Source organism: Engystomops pustulosus, chromosome 1, assembly GCF_040894005.1.
Source record: "Engystomops pustulosus chromosome 1, aEngPut4.maternal, whole genome shotgun sequence".
Lineage (NCBI taxonomy): Eukaryota > Metazoa > Chordata > Amphibia > Anura > Leptodactylidae > Engystomops > Engystomops pustulosus.
The window spans coordinates 234,097,893-234,113,548 of NC_092411.1; the positions used below are offsets into that span (position 1 = coordinate 234,097,893).

Consider the following 15,656-nt stretch of genomic DNA (forward strand, 5'->3'; position numbering starts at 1 on the left):
GGCGGCTACTCCACGCCCCGGTAGCCACTTTACTCCTCCTACTCACCCATCTTCGGCGCGCAGCTCCGCGTAGCTGCGCGCCCTCGTCCGGCGAGCCTGCCGTCTGCGCATGCGCAGAAGAGCAGGCCCGCGCCTGTTTCGGAGTTGTGACCGCGCAGGCGCGGGCCTGCTCTTCTGCGCATGCGCAGACGGCAGGCTCGCCGGACGAGGGCGCGCAGCTACGCGGAGCTGCGCGCCGAAGATGGGTGAGTAGGAGGAGTAAAGTGGCTACCGGGGCGTGGAGTAGCCGCCTCGTGTAATCTCATAAGCGGCTACTCCACGCCCCGGTAGCCACATAAGTACATTTGAATAAATATCAAATTAAAGTTCTCAAAAAAGTGCAGGGACGTGAGGATTAGCCCTTAAAAGGGCTATCCTCACGTCCCAATGATCCACCTACCACCCAATCTACCTTTTATAGGTAGATTTGTGGTGGTAGGTGCCCTTTAAGGATCCAATGTTTTTCTCATAGATAAGAGTTCTACTACCAAATCATGTCTTGAATTAAAGGGAACCTGTCACCAGGAGACCCATTTTTAGCACTCCCCCAGTCCCCACAGAGCATAGTACATAAACTGCCAAAGTGTTTTTGTATAAAAAATAGGTTTTACAGAAAAAAATTATGTTATATTGTACCTTTCATTAGCATCTGCTGTGTGACTAGGCAGTTGCCTAATGGGAGGAGCTGGAAAGGAGCAGTCCCCCTCCCCACCCTTGGGAAATATGTGACCTTTTCAAATATATGAATAACTCCCAACACTCAGGATTGGCTGTAGAGGAGCAGGGGGCGTGGCTAAGCCAAGTGATGGGTGTTTTCATATATTTGAAAAGGTCACATGGAGAAGCTGTTTCTCAAGGGTGGGGGGGGGCTGCTCCTTTCTAGCCCCTCCCATTTGGCAACTGCCTAGTCACACAGCAGATGCTAATGAAAGGTACAATATAACATATCTTTTTTTTTGTAAAACCAATTTTTAATATAGAAACACTTTGGCAGTGTATGTACTATGCTCTGTGGGGACTGTGGGAGTGCTAAAAATGGGTCTCCTGGTGACAGGTTCCCTTTAAAATATCCTCTTCACATATGGCTTTGTAGTCAGGTCTTTGTATATAATTTTTGTCGGAAGCATTGGGCCAAATAAACGACTAACGACAATTTCTGATGCCCACAGAATGGCTGTGGAATTACAACTGGGACCACGTAACTTAAAGGATCTCTTGGGAAGTCTGTGAGGTCTATAGTTAGTTTGGAGTTGACCAGTTCTCACGTGACTACATGTAAAGACTGAAATAGACGAGCGTGGGCATTTCATGAATCATGGACTGTTTGATTTCACAGACAGACGATGGGACTGGAAACATCATAGAGGTATATGATATAAGAGGTCCCTTCTTACTGGCTAAATTGTAACCCTGTTCAGCTCTGTGTGTGTCGGATATCACTATGATGCATGGAGTCCCCTCCCTGGCGCAGTGGTCGGTCCATGAAGTGCGCCCAGCACGTGGGCTGAGAGTTTTAACCCTTGTGCTTGGCACATTTTGATTTTATATGGAGTTTAAAAGTTGTTGTGAATCTTTTGCATCTTTCGGACATGATCCAGTGTTTCTCCTGGCTCCAGGTGCTGTGTTGTAGGTGAAATGATGGTACACGTGCCTACTCCTTTACAGTCCTCCCACCCATTGTCATCTAAGAAAAGATTCAATACTGAATTGTATATTTATAAAAACATGGAGCACTCCTACACGTAGAGCTGATGCTCCGGATAGTCATAGCAACGGGGGAATCAACCTTAAAAAAAAAAAAGCATTTGTCTGTTTGTGAGCAAGGACTTGGATATTTGATGGAAAACACCTACTATGACATTGTACTGCAGTATAGCAGATCTAATCTTCTTATATTTGATACCCATAGCCTCCTTTCTTCTAAAAGGACTCCTCTGTGCTGTAGCTTCACTGGCAGTTACACTGTACCCCTCAGGACTTCCCCCATCCCTCTGTCTGATGTAATCTTACTGCAGCACAGGAGGTTTCAGCACACAGTGGGGGGGTCACGGTGCCGGGATCTATGAGCATGTATCCATGCTTGATTTTGATGGTAGACTTCCTTTCAGTCACATTATATTAGACATGTTTAACATCCCGTTCCAAAAAATGTACATGCAATCAGCTTTTTTTAGGTTTGAGCAATGGTTGAGGGGCTGTGGCGCAGGGTAATATAACCCAGGTTTACATCCTGGTACACAGGTTATTTGATAGTGGTAGTTAAGGCCGGCATATTATTTCATGTGTGGGCATATGTATTTCTGTGGGCAGAAAGGTCACTTCTAACTTGAAACTTTCTTCCGCCATCTCCTCGTCGCACTAATTACATGATCACTAATGAGCAGCGGTGGCTCCATATCTCGCTTTACTTACTTTATGGAACTGACATTTGCTGGTGGCCTTTGTAGATGCTGGTATATGATGCTAGTCCGTGACTCACACATTATTCAGCCCCCATATCCTCCCACTGTTTTATATTGAGAAACTAAAGAAAATCTCAGACTCTTTTCTTGTTGGTCAAACACTTAGTTAGTGTCTATGTATCTGTGTTTCTCAGATCAAATACAGATTTACTGTTAAATATAAACTTGCACCAGAAACTGCATTAAAAGTTACTGGGGCACACTGTCCACGTCGCGATCCCCAATCCGGAATGTCCGATTGCACTCTGTCGCGATTCACTACGAGTGTGCACAGGATATCCTGCATGTGTCGCTCTCTGCTCAGGTCTGCTGGAGTACACCTTATTCACCTTCTTCTTCCCGGTGTATGTAAGTGCATTTAAATGTTAAATCCTGCGCTTAGTCCAAATCAGTCGGATTGTCCGACGGCAAACCACCCCACCCCCCGCACTGATTTGTGTCGCCTGAAAGCCGGTGCCAATGCGCCAAAATCTGATCATGTGCGCCAAAAACCTGCACAACGAAATAGTCGGAACCTAAATAAGCCCCACTGTCTACCTGTCTACAGGACATACCATAGAGGTAGGCATTTGTCTACAGAACTGGAATTCCCTAACCCATTGTCTTGCAAACAACAATGCTGTCAAAAAAGACAGTGTGTGTCTGGCTTTCTCCATTTCCACATGCTGGATTTCCTAAAATATCCTGTAGATATGCAATAAATGCCTAAAGACTATAATATCCCCCTAAGATGACCATATATGCGTAAAGACTGTCCAAATACTTATATGCAATCGGGCAAGTGTATGGCCAGCTGTATTGTTGTGTTCCTGTCCTTCTTTTTCCAATGACCCTGTAAAATCTCTTTAGTGCAATATTAAAGGAAATTTACCATCAATATTTATCATGATAAACCAGGAACATTTGTTCATACATCCAGGCACTGTGACTGTGGCAATCTTATATTTGTTATCTATGGCCTAAAATCAAATTGTAAAATTACGCTAATGAGACAGAAGGGCTGTGTTGTTACCAGAGCCCCTTTATGCTGTAACTTTACAGGTTGTTACACGGTCTTATCCCTCCCTCAACTCCCTTTTACTGCAGCAGAGGAAATTTCAGCATACAGTGTAACAGCCTTTGAAGCTACAGCACTGAGGGTCTCTGCCATGCACTTCTGCCTCATTAGCTTCATTTTAAAAGATGATTTTAGAAGGAAGGATATGGATAACAAATATAAGAAGATTACCACAGTCACAGTGCCTGGATCTATGAGTAAGTGTCCCTGGTTTATCCATGCTTGATTCTGATAGTAGATTTTCTTTAAACATTCAATAGAACACCTTATTATGGCACCTACGTTGACCAGTTTGATGAAAATTGTCATTAATAACCTCTAACTTGTCAAAATTGTTCTTGTATAGAAAGGTGTAGGAGTGTAAGGGTTGCCTCAGTGTTTCCCCTTTTGCCCAGTGATGATCACTTCAGGGCTTAGTGATGGGGCTTATTATAGCAGGAAGCGCTGCATGACTGCGGAAGTACTAAAGTGGTATATAGAAAGTCCACAGGAACAGGACTTCTAATTTTAGTTTTCCTTTAAAAAGTCACGGAAGTTCATGACCTGCTGGATCTGAGGTGGAGCTATAGGGCAAGGATTCTCTGTAACACACAAACTCTTACAACCTATGCATTGTACTCAAATGGATTAAAGAGTATTTTCTCTAAAAAAAAAAAAACACAATGTCTTGTGTATCAAATCAAATATATTCATATATACATTTATAGTTGGACTATCACCCCCACTGGAGCTGTCATTTTTGGATGGCAAATCTCCCCATGTATCTAACCTTGAGTTGTTTGGCATTATATGAATTTCTGTATCTGATGTATATGATGCAAGATATTGGACTGTACTACACTGGCTTTCTACTATCTACTACATATCACAGCTACTGATCATTATATGTATATGCCCATGCAGTCTTCTGGTTTTACACTTATGATCTCTTACATTGAGTAGGATTATTGCACTGTCCTCCTAGCATGTAAAGAGGATACAGCCTTTAACTGCCTATGTGATGCTCACCTTCTGCATTATGGGTAACGACGCAGAGATGGGAAATCTAAAAGTCATAATCTTTATTTATATAGTGCCATCTTGTTGCACAGCGCTTTACACATCATGGGGGACATATACAGACACAATAAGACATTGCAGAGCAATAACTTTGTCAGAGGAAACAATAGGGGCGAGGGCTCTGCTCACAAGAGCTGATATTCTGAGGATGAATCTGTGACACGGGAGTTGACAATTATGATGGTTTCTGATCCGAGGACATAGGAGAAAAGCAAATACATTGCACTTATTGTTATTATTTTGCATTATGAGTTATCGTTCACACATCTGACTTTGAGAGGTGTACTGTATAAGTATTAACAATCTCTTCTCGTGTGTATTGACCTCACACTTGGTATCAGCTTCTGTACACTGCTGTAAAGTGTGGTGTGAACAGGGCCTATGCAGCTTGCACATGGCGTTGGTCATGGATGTGACTGCTGATGTGATCAGGCGTCTCCAGCCTTGGTTATTGTTAGCTGGGCAGATCTGTGCTGAGCGTCTGGGATGGGGAGGCAGCACAATACTCCAGTAGATGCTTCAGTTAATATATGCACACCCACTTAACACCCCATATGGTTGCAGTGTCGCCTTATTGACCTCAGTAACATCTGGCACATACGCCGCATTAAATGGGAAGCGTTTTAGGGAGGAGGGGAGCAAAAAAGAAGCCATAATTGGTGCTTGTGATGACTGTCTGCTTCATTTTTCTAATCTACTATGAGATCGAGCAATCATCGTCAATCTAGAGAGAAAAAGCACTTGCTGGAGCACTTCCTTCAATGCAATATATTGGAAGCAATGTAAAAATCTTTCACCCACGTAAATCCTCTTCTGCTTCATATAGCCCTGTTTTTTTACAAGTAAACATTTCTTGGAAACTTCTCAGGGAATATTTTAAGCCGAGTGAAGATTACAATCACAAACGTGGAGTATTCAGAGCTGCGGTCATGCATCATTACAGAGGAGTCCTTGAATCGCACTCAACAGAGCTACACACTGAATAGCCCCGGCAAATGTATCTACTCAGGGTTACTCACCATTCACTGGCATTTCGGAACAGTTACTTATGTCACATTTACATCAGCAAAGCCTGGCGCTTAATGCAAAGTGTAGATGCAAGTATAGAATCGTAAAAATTCATTGTGCACATCCCCACTCAGCCTAGGACCTGCCCACAGTCTAATGCTATTGACACCTGAAGTATATTAGTATATAAATTGGGATTAATTGTCTTTGGCCACCAATGTCTTTTAAAGTATCAATCATCATAGATCCTTGCGTCGTGTGGTAATCTTCTTATATTTGTTATCCATGGTCTCCTTTCTTCTAAAATCCACTTTTACCATAGCCCCTACGTGCTGCAGATTCACTGGCTGTTACACTGTGCATGAGCACTTCCCCCTCTGAAGCTTTCTCTGCTGCTGTGAGATTATATCCAGCAGTGGTAAGGGGTATGGCTGAAACAGTGAAACAGCCTGTAAAGCTACAGCACAGAGGGGCTCTGGTAACACCCCAGGGAGCCCTTCAGGCTCATTTAGTATTTTAAAAGTTTATTTTAGAAGGAAGTCGACCATGGATAACAAATATAAGAATATAACGACAGTCATGGTGCCTGGATCAATGAAAACATGTCCCTGGTTTATCCATCTTGATTTTGATGGTGAACCTGTCGCCCCTCCGGCCGATGTCTGTTGTAGTAAACATTTGTTTTCTCCAAGTGACAATTCTGTAGTTTGTTTTTTTTTTTTATTTTGTTCTTATAACGCAACATTATGTCTTTATTCTGTTATTCATCCTGAATATGTTTTACTAAATTGACAGGAGGAATAAATAATGATACTATTTATCTCGGAGTCCTATAAGGGATATGTTGTAGTGTTCTCTCTACACTAACCACGAGGCAGTTTCCCTCTACCTGGTTGTTGAGTGTCCGTTAACCTCCATATGTTATGTCAGTCTATGGCCGGGAGAGGTTGGGAGAAACAGTATTTGTAGTAAAGTAACAGTAGCCTTGACCATCTGCCCCCTTCTTTTGTAAGTGTATATGAATAGAAGACTGGATATGATGACTCAAAATAAACAATAAGCTGAGTTTTTTAATTTTTTTTTTTTTTTGTAATTGTTTTTGTTTTGCAAGAAGCTAAAATAGTTATTTGGTAATAGGAAATGTCTAAATGTAAGACATTAAAATAAAGTTGTAATACTATAATGATAGGAAGCAAAGCATCAGCCCCAGGATGGTGGATGTATTAGTGATGTGCCACGGGGGAGGAAATCTTCAGTGCTGATGCCCTGGCACTTGTCAGTAATACAGCAATGTTCTTAGATCACACTCCACACACATCTCTGGGCTAGAAATCTAACAAAATAGCAATCAGCAGCCGCCAGCAGCGGTACTTGAGACTGGCAGACCCATTTCTAGGCAGCTGCCACCAGAACAGGTTCAGATGGTTGGAAAAAGAATGATCCGCTAGGGACTCCTGGTGTTGTAGAATAGCAAGTAGCTTGTTTTTAGTGCTTGGCAGGTTGGGCACTATAAAGAATCTGCAGTATGTCACTTATAGGAGATTTCAGCTGCTGAGTATGGGGTAGGTGCACAAACTCCTAAAACATTTCATTTACATTTTTGTTACTTTTTAATAAAACAAATTATCTTATAATTTCTGCTTTGGATAACTGCACTCCTAGATTCCCAGCGCATTACATTACACTGAACTTATTCACTTGGATGTTATACGACTTCTCGTCTTGGAGCGGCTCTAATTGTTTCCATAATTCACTTGGAAGACCACGGTGGCTTGTAGCAGCCATCTTTATAGAAGCGCTAACAGGAGGACCTCACTATAGTAATGGCTTGTTTTGCTGCATGAAGATGAGGCTGTTACAAACTCCATCTTCCCAATTCCTATAGAAGCCAGAGCACCAGCCGGCCATGGTATTGGTGGGAAATGCAGATTCCTAGAGGAACACAAAAAATAGCTCATACTCTATTAAAGGACGTCTAGCAGCAGTTTGATCATTATTAGGTAGAAGCTCTGGAGGGGAAATGAACTTTTGTAGATTTTCTTCAAACTCTTTGTCATTTAGCAGAATTTTCTGCATGATGTGAGGACACCTGTAAGTCGACTTCAGAGGTATCATTCATTTGATGGTTAGGTTTTTCCTTCGCCGCCTGAGTATTTGCTTCCACCTGTCCTCTGCTCCTAGTATAGCTCAGTAGCCATAGAGTACTACTTACTCACCAGGTAGGTATTGTGGATAAATGATCACAGATTCCTTTTTCTAGACCTATTTGTATCCATACAGGTGAAACATTGCAGTCTTCTCTTTATTATCCATTCATTCGCTCTACAACCATTTTTGAATCTTTATCCATGGATCTGAATGTAATTTTCGGTTTTGGAAATCACAGATGTTCCCGATAATCACACAAAAGTATTTAAGGAATGACAATAAAATGGAGGCAGACTGACATATTCAAAGCTCCATTTTCATGGAAGATATAATACGTAGCTGTCTAGGAGATTGGCTTCGCTGACCATTTTATAAAGTCTAGGAAGGGCATGAAATCCGTGAAGGTGAAGACAAGAGTTATATCGTGTGGTTCCGCTGTTTCACAGTGACTCACTTATCTGGATTACATTTCCAGGAGAGTCTAGAACATGACTGCTGCACTCCACTACTTTCTACTTCATTGACTGACCAAAATTACTTTGGTTTGAATGACTTGTTATTTAGGTTATAAATTGCCATCTGTAGGTTTTCTTTCTCTTCTATTTCTGGTGTTTTTCTTTGTTTCTGTGTTAGAATTTGAGAAAAGTGAAAATTTTAAATGAAATTGTAAAAAAAAAGTTAAATGGTGCAACAAGTGAATTTCATTTCTACATATTAGGCCAAGTTCACACATGCATTTTGGTAGATTCTAATAGATTGTCTGTTATTAATAATGGGAAAACAACACTGCAACCTGCATAATTTTCTCCACCATTTGTATTGGAAGTGTAAGACACAGTCCATTGAAGAACGGAACAGAAGACCTCTTCTAAAACGGAGGTGTGAACTGGGACTAACACAAATTAGTTGACCAAACTTCAACCCTCCAATTCAGGTCTCATGTTCCATATGTGATAGGGGCTTATACATTATAGGGGGGTGTCCACTTTCAGCAAATAATTGATATTTTTTATTTGATAAAAAGTTATACCATTTTTCAGTATACTTTCTGTATGAGTTCCTCACGGTTTCTAGATCTCAGCTTGCTGTCATTCTATAGGAAGCTTCCTGTAGATAAAAAATGCTCCCTGGTCCTGTGATGTCACACAGGTGCATGGCTGGTTAGTGTCATCAGTTCAGTGTGTTGTAATGAGCTTTGCACATCAGGATAGCAGGACAGCAAGCAGAGATCTAGAAAACTTAGGAATTGATACAGAAAGTATATTGGACAATTGTACAACTTTTCATTACACATACAATGTCTTTTATGTGCTGAAAATGGACAACCCCTTTAAGACTTACATTTTGAAGCTGGAATTTTACAATTACGTGGATGCTTAGGGCAATACAGTCCTTCTATTGTAGACCAATTGGATAGTATGTGTGTAGGGACAGCACCCCCTGCCCAACCACCTGGTACCACACCGCTCTAGGAGGAATGGTAGATAAATAATAGCATAAAAGGTCAATAATATCCCCTTATTGATGGCACATACTAAATGGATTGTGTTGAGCCCGACTGAGTACTGCAGGACACTGGCGCACCCTTCGTTTCATTTCTGTGAGTGCACTGCCCTGACCCCCTTCTGCTCTCTAGCTGATCTGGAAGGTTTTCGCTCTTGTTTTGTCCGCGTCACCCCATCTTTCTTACTGTAGGCTATTTTTCAGCTGCTTGCCCTCATTACCATACAGCTGCCCGGTGGAATAGGGAGGGAAGCCGGCACAAGCTGCACTGTCTGCTAGTAGAAGTGGGACACTGGCAGATGGGACATGCACTTGAGATGGTTTTTTTCCTTCCCTTTCCTTATAACAGTCTGCATTAAAAATCGTCCTACAAAAAGTCTTAGGTCACCCCCATGGATTGAAGCTAAAGAGGTATTCAGCACAGTGAAACCCTGTGAACACAGTGAAGCGATTTAGACTGAACCATAATGGTGCCCTCTGAAATTTCCATTGCACTCAAATGTGCATTTATTTAATGGCATTTCTTTACAGGGCAGAACTTGTTGCGGGTTGAGCACATTTTAAGAAGCTATTCATGGGGAAATCGTTTTGGATTTAGAGAGTTATTGTGGGTTTAACAAGAGTTGTTTTATCATTTTTTAGTTATCTTTAAGCAGTCAAGTTAGGCACAGTTCACACTACAAAAATATATATATATAAACTTAAACTGCAAATAACTGAAGAACCCTGTCTGTTAATATTTTGGTGTTTAATTTATGTCGGTTTTTAACATTTATTAGGACCCATCTGTTAACTTGTATAAATCATCTATCAATTCATTGATCTATATCTCATCTACCTATATTTATCTGACAAGAGTTTATGCTAACACCTCCATTAACCAGATGTTCCTTCCACACACATCCCACACTAAGATCTAAATTTCTCTAATTTACAACATGGATTCTACGTTCTATCTTTCTTTAAAGAGGTGCCTTGTGTTACATTTATGATGTGACCATCATCGCAGGTCCTTTAGCCTTCTAATAATGGCAAACTGTACACCATGTATGTGACTACATGAAATCACAGCAGACTCCATGGAGGATGAGGAGGAGTAGAAGTTCATGGAGGCTGCTGTGACTTCACTTCCTAGCTATTGTTAAGAGGCTAAAGCACCTGAAATGATGTCACTCTGGTCACATGACTTGAACTGACCAGTAAGGCATGGAGCGTATTAGATGGGAAGGGACAGATGAGCAGGACATGCCCTCTTTGATACCAAGTAATATAAGATAAAAGGAGAAACAATTTTTAGCTAAAAGAAGGGTGTCACTTAGTTAATAGGGCTCTATAGGAACCTGTCAATGGCTGTATATGTGAAAATGTTGTAACAGGTTCCGTTTGAAGAAAAAGATTTAATAACTGACTGCAAAAACTGACACTTTTTCTAACCATCGATCTCCCATTGACTTCAATGAAGAAACCATTATGCATTTGTAATTTCAAACAGGGAAAATAAAATGATTGCAGATTCTGTCATTTTTTTCGGGTAAAAATAATGTGTAATAATTCATTGTCTTGGTTTACTGATTGTATTATTTTGCTTCAATTCGCACAAGTTTTCTCAATGTCTTGTATCAGTAATGCATCACTGGCTGGAGCAGAACTATCTGAAACAACACAAGCTGCTCTGTGTTAATATTTACAATGCCCGCATAACATGCTCCCATTTTATTTCAAGGGGGGAAGCTCCATTCATAAACTTTGAGTTTGGCTGGCTTCCCTCTCATAAAATATGGAGGCATTTCCTCTCTTTGAAGATCCCGGTTCATTGATGTTTTATGGCGTAGCAGGAATAGTATGCAGAATATTTCACTGAAAGCTCTTTTTTCTTGCAGTCACTTCCAGAGCGATCATGTTGGAGAGTGATGTTGACAGCGCTGGAGATTAGAGTTTGCTATGCCTTTTAACCACATACTATGTTGAACCATGGTATGAGTCTGCACAAGCTGCTGCCGGGCTCTCTCCTGTCTCCTCCTGGCCTGGAAGTTTTACTAAATCTTGTGATGAGTTAATTGAGATTGAAATCTCTTGTGCTGCTTAAAAGAGCCTTCTGTGCATTCTGTCTGTAACTCCCATGTCGCGGATGAGTCACGCCAAACTTTGATGAGGTCATTGAGCAAACACATCAGGTTTTTCCATTCCGTGTATCTTTGCTGATCTCCTTTTTATTCCAAGTACTCTGATGTAGGAACCGTGAGCGACGTGCTTAAAAATGCATGAGGAAGGTCTTATATAAACTACGTTACATTTAGGTCCTTTTTATTAATTTAACCAGAACACGACTTCAAAAATAACATTTTCTTATTCCCTATGACAGGTGTGGCTAAAATATTCATCAAATGCCGAAACTTAGGAGCCACGTCTTGGGAATGCATGGATGGTGATAGGAGTTTTCGTTACTTTGAAAATTATCTACTGACTTTAACCCTTAACGACACATTATGCTAGTATGTCACAGTGCCTTTAAGAAGGGCGAAAATCATAAACATGCTTGTTATCACCGTTTCCCAAAATCCTGATCTATCAAAATATAAAAACGGTTATTGCCTGAACCTGTAACAGAAAATAACGTCAAAATAATGTCAGAATCGACACTTTTTACCATTCTGAACTCAAAATTTAAATAAAAAGTTATCAAAAGGTCATAAATTCTAAAAATGGTAGCAATGAAAAAGTCCTCACGTCCTGCAAAAAGATGGCACTTTACGCAGGTCCATACACCAAAGTTTAAAAAACGTATTAGTGTTAGAATATGGCGAAATGAAGACATTTTTTAAAATCTTTAAATGGGCGGAACGGTGGCTTAGTGGATAGCATTACAGCCTTGCAGTGCTTGGGACAGAAAATATAGTACAGATTTCATTCGGACTTTGCCACATTTGGAACTAATTGTAACTCCTTTTTTTTTTTTCACGCTCCCCAGTACACAGCATGAAATTCCTTGACTAGTGAGTTCAATTTGTAACGCAGGGGAATAAAATAAAGCTCGGTACACAGAAAAATAAAAAAGCTATGGATTTTTTTTTTAAAATCAACAATAAAACTTTATTAAAGGGCATTTGGAGATACAATGCACACATTGAGTTCAGCACATAAATGGTGGTCTCGCAGGACCACATAAAGGAGGAGAGGAGAAAAAAAAACAGGAAGCACGACACAATAATACAATATGCATACTCGGATTTTTAAAGCAATAAAGGAAACCAAACCCAAAAAGGGCCACAGCATTAATGATGACCATAGACTTGTCAATAGCCTAAACAGCCCACCGTCCTGCCTGCAACCATAAGTCTGACACAAAGTGATCATGTCTGCTGTATGGAAAGTAGTGTAGTGAGTAAATACTTCCCGGGAGATTTAAAGGGACGTTAGACATTTACTCTATTATGGTATGACATGTGTCAGTCTCTAACCTCTTCTTTTTCTTGCTGTAATATATCACTTTGGGATGGTTGCTTAGCAGCATTGTTTATCTGCCTCCGGTGATTCGCTTTCTAAGCTGGAGTCTATGGAGATTTATGTGTGACCCATAACAAGCTTCAGTAGTTACTGTATCATAAAGATTGCATGGAGTATAACCGACCAGCTCTCCACAAGGAGGGTGAAACTCCTATTATTCTTATTACTAATACCAAATAGGTTCCAGTCATCCAGCTATAAATAGATTGGTCACATCTCAGCCTCCCTGACTGTATACTTATGATATCTCAGCTTATTAAGAAGAAAATAAATGTGGAGGATAATTGCTGTGCACCCTCAGCAAAATAGGACTGGTCATGTGAAGCTTTGCAGCAGGCATCACAAGATTGATGGCAAACACTAAAATTCAAGATTGAGTTATTTTTGTAAGGAAAGGGCTGGCTTTGCAATATCATAGACCACATATAACAAAATAATACATTTCAGAATAATATGAAGCAACAGATGCAAGGTCTCTGCTTGCAAGAGCTTACAATCTACCAGTGCAATATATTCAGGAAGAGAATAGCCGCTGTATTACATACAGGATATTCAGTTAATTTCTTTGTTTCCATATTACTGCCATTCTCTTACACTACAGTCATAACAATCTTGCAGGACTGTGGAGATCCTTCAGCCAAATAATGGGCCTTACACATTTAGGTCATGCTTACACATTTAGGTCAAGCTTACAAAAACCAAGCCACACAGAATATTATCCGGACTTACCCACTGACAATTACATCCGGAAACTTTATTGCATAAGCCGTATTTATGTCACAGGTTGGCGAGCTATTAATATCACATGGCAATGAGTTGTGTCTTCCAGAGGAGTTTCCTGGCTGATGACTACATATCCTTTGTCATTGTTTTATATCCAGCGGGAAGTTTACTGGTATATATAAAGCAGATGATGTAACAGCTTATTACCCTCACCATACAAGTTCTTTATCTTACACCTTTAGTTAGGAATACGTAATACACATATGTCCCAGAGCACCTACAGATCGCTTACATCACAACCAGCAACTGATGTGTGGACGCCATAGGTGCGGCATCTTCAGATGACCAATGTGATTATTGAGGTGTGATACGTGACAAATTTATTACAAATCTTGTTACAGCTGTCAGTCATTTCTATAAATTGTATATAAAGTTATGTAGAGAACCTGTCTGCACCTGGACATGTGGTGGGAGAAGGCCAAGCCATGTTACTTGTCAGCAGATACATTTTCCATGAGACAAAAAGTATTTTATACAATTTTGACTACAGATATTGCACTCTGTGATGGTGTACAGAATAGCCAGGCTTTCATCTGTATGGATGGGGAGAATAGGGCTTTCTCATTGATTATGACATGAGAAGTGCCTCACACAGAGAGAGTAATGGCACACACTGCTCCAGCTGTGATGTACATCACGATGTGACACAAAGACACAGAGAGATTCCTGCACTTAACTTTGTGCCCCAGTACCATCTGCTGTGACAGCAGCGAACCTAAAGAAACACGTTATTCCAGATCTACCAAGGGAGGGAATGACACATTGGAAAGCAATCTGTACTTTTAAGAGTTCACGTGTAATGGATATGCTGTTTAGACTGTGACCTGGGCATTTATTGTGCCATTGTGGTTTTCTTTCTCTAGTTTTGAAATATCTATAGTTCTGTCTCGGATGGTGGCAACCAAGTATAGTAGAGACATTTTAACCCATCCTTCCTGGTGGGAATGTAATATTGAGCATTGGCAAAACACTTTAGGAAAATGCAATGTAGCCGTAAAAACGCAGTGATGCTCACAGATGTGCAGATCACTTTATTTAGCATCTAGTTTATTACCATGATGGGTTTTCTTTATAAGTGGATGTGCACACCATGCTTTAATTTGCAGATCCAAAGTCTTCTATGAGGCCATGGTATGACAATATGAAAAAAAAAAAGGATTTGCTTTCAAAAAATGTTTCCGCAGACCACTGATTTGGTAAAAAAAAAAGAAAAATGTGAATAAAAACACAGGGACTATAAAGGGGTCAGTATTCTATTTTTGAAAATCACAGATGACATACTGAGACAAAACTGTCCAGCCTAGGATTGTTGCCTTGGGTTAAGTGGGGAAAAAAATACAAACCGAAATGAAAATTGTAAGGACGCACCCCTTCGTGAAATAAAGTGGCCAAGCCCAGTTGTCAATAGAAATAATAGGGTAACAGCTTCAAGGGCCCCATTTAACTACCAGCCCCTTCAAGTTAGTGTATGAAATTTCCTTTTATAGAATTCCTTTTTTTATGTGAGATCTCACTCATTGAACTATAAAAATATCCTTAAAAATCAAGTGAAAATGAGAAGAATAATCTTTTGCCCTAGATGAGTCTATTTTAGTTTAATTGGGGTAAATTCTGGTCCCTTTAATGCAGAAATTACGGTTTAAGAGGAGGTGCCCCAAAATGGTTTCATAGAGAGAAGTTTTATGAAGAAGTTTTAGATCTCCTTATTTTATACTTCTTTTTTTTCCACTGTTAATGGATAATTTGTGTTTTACTTTATGCTGGCGTTATATACACAAAACTTTTTGTCACTGATGTGGAAATATTTTGGTTCACTGGTCTGTCACTTATTAACTACACATTCCTATCCATAAATAAATACCCAAACTGGGCAAGCAGACACCATGCTTGGGAAAATGAATAGATCTGTAGCGTCATGTATGGAATATTGTAGTTTAGTGGTTATTTAGTATCTACATATGGATACAACCTGTATTCCCGATTCTGGCTGCATTGCATGTATCACCAGTATTATCTATGACTGCCAATGCAGTGAGAGGTGACACCACGCTGGTCTGGGATAAGAAGTGAAATATTTAGTCTAGACAAACATG

At 40.3% G+C, this 15,656-nt stretch overlaps 1 protein-coding gene across 5 annotated transcripts in view; it reads left to right on the top strand.

The window, feature by feature from the left end:
* Window positions 1-15,656, top strand: part of FBXW7 (F-box and WD repeat domain containing 7) — a 111,338-nt gene that overhangs the window by 67,295 nt on the left and 28,387 nt on the right. The window contains exon 4 of one of the 5 annotated variants that reach the window (XM_072121312.1): window positions 11,157-11,268. The exons of the other annotated variants lie outside the window; for them this stretch is intronic. Within the exon in view, the coding sequence (XP_071977413.1) occupies window positions 11,157-11,228 (72 nt within the window). The 3' untranslated portion in view covers window positions 11,229-11,268. Of the gene's footprint in view, window positions 1-11,156; window positions 11,269-15,656 lie in introns of those variants that run through there. 5 annotated transcript variants of the gene reach the window in all.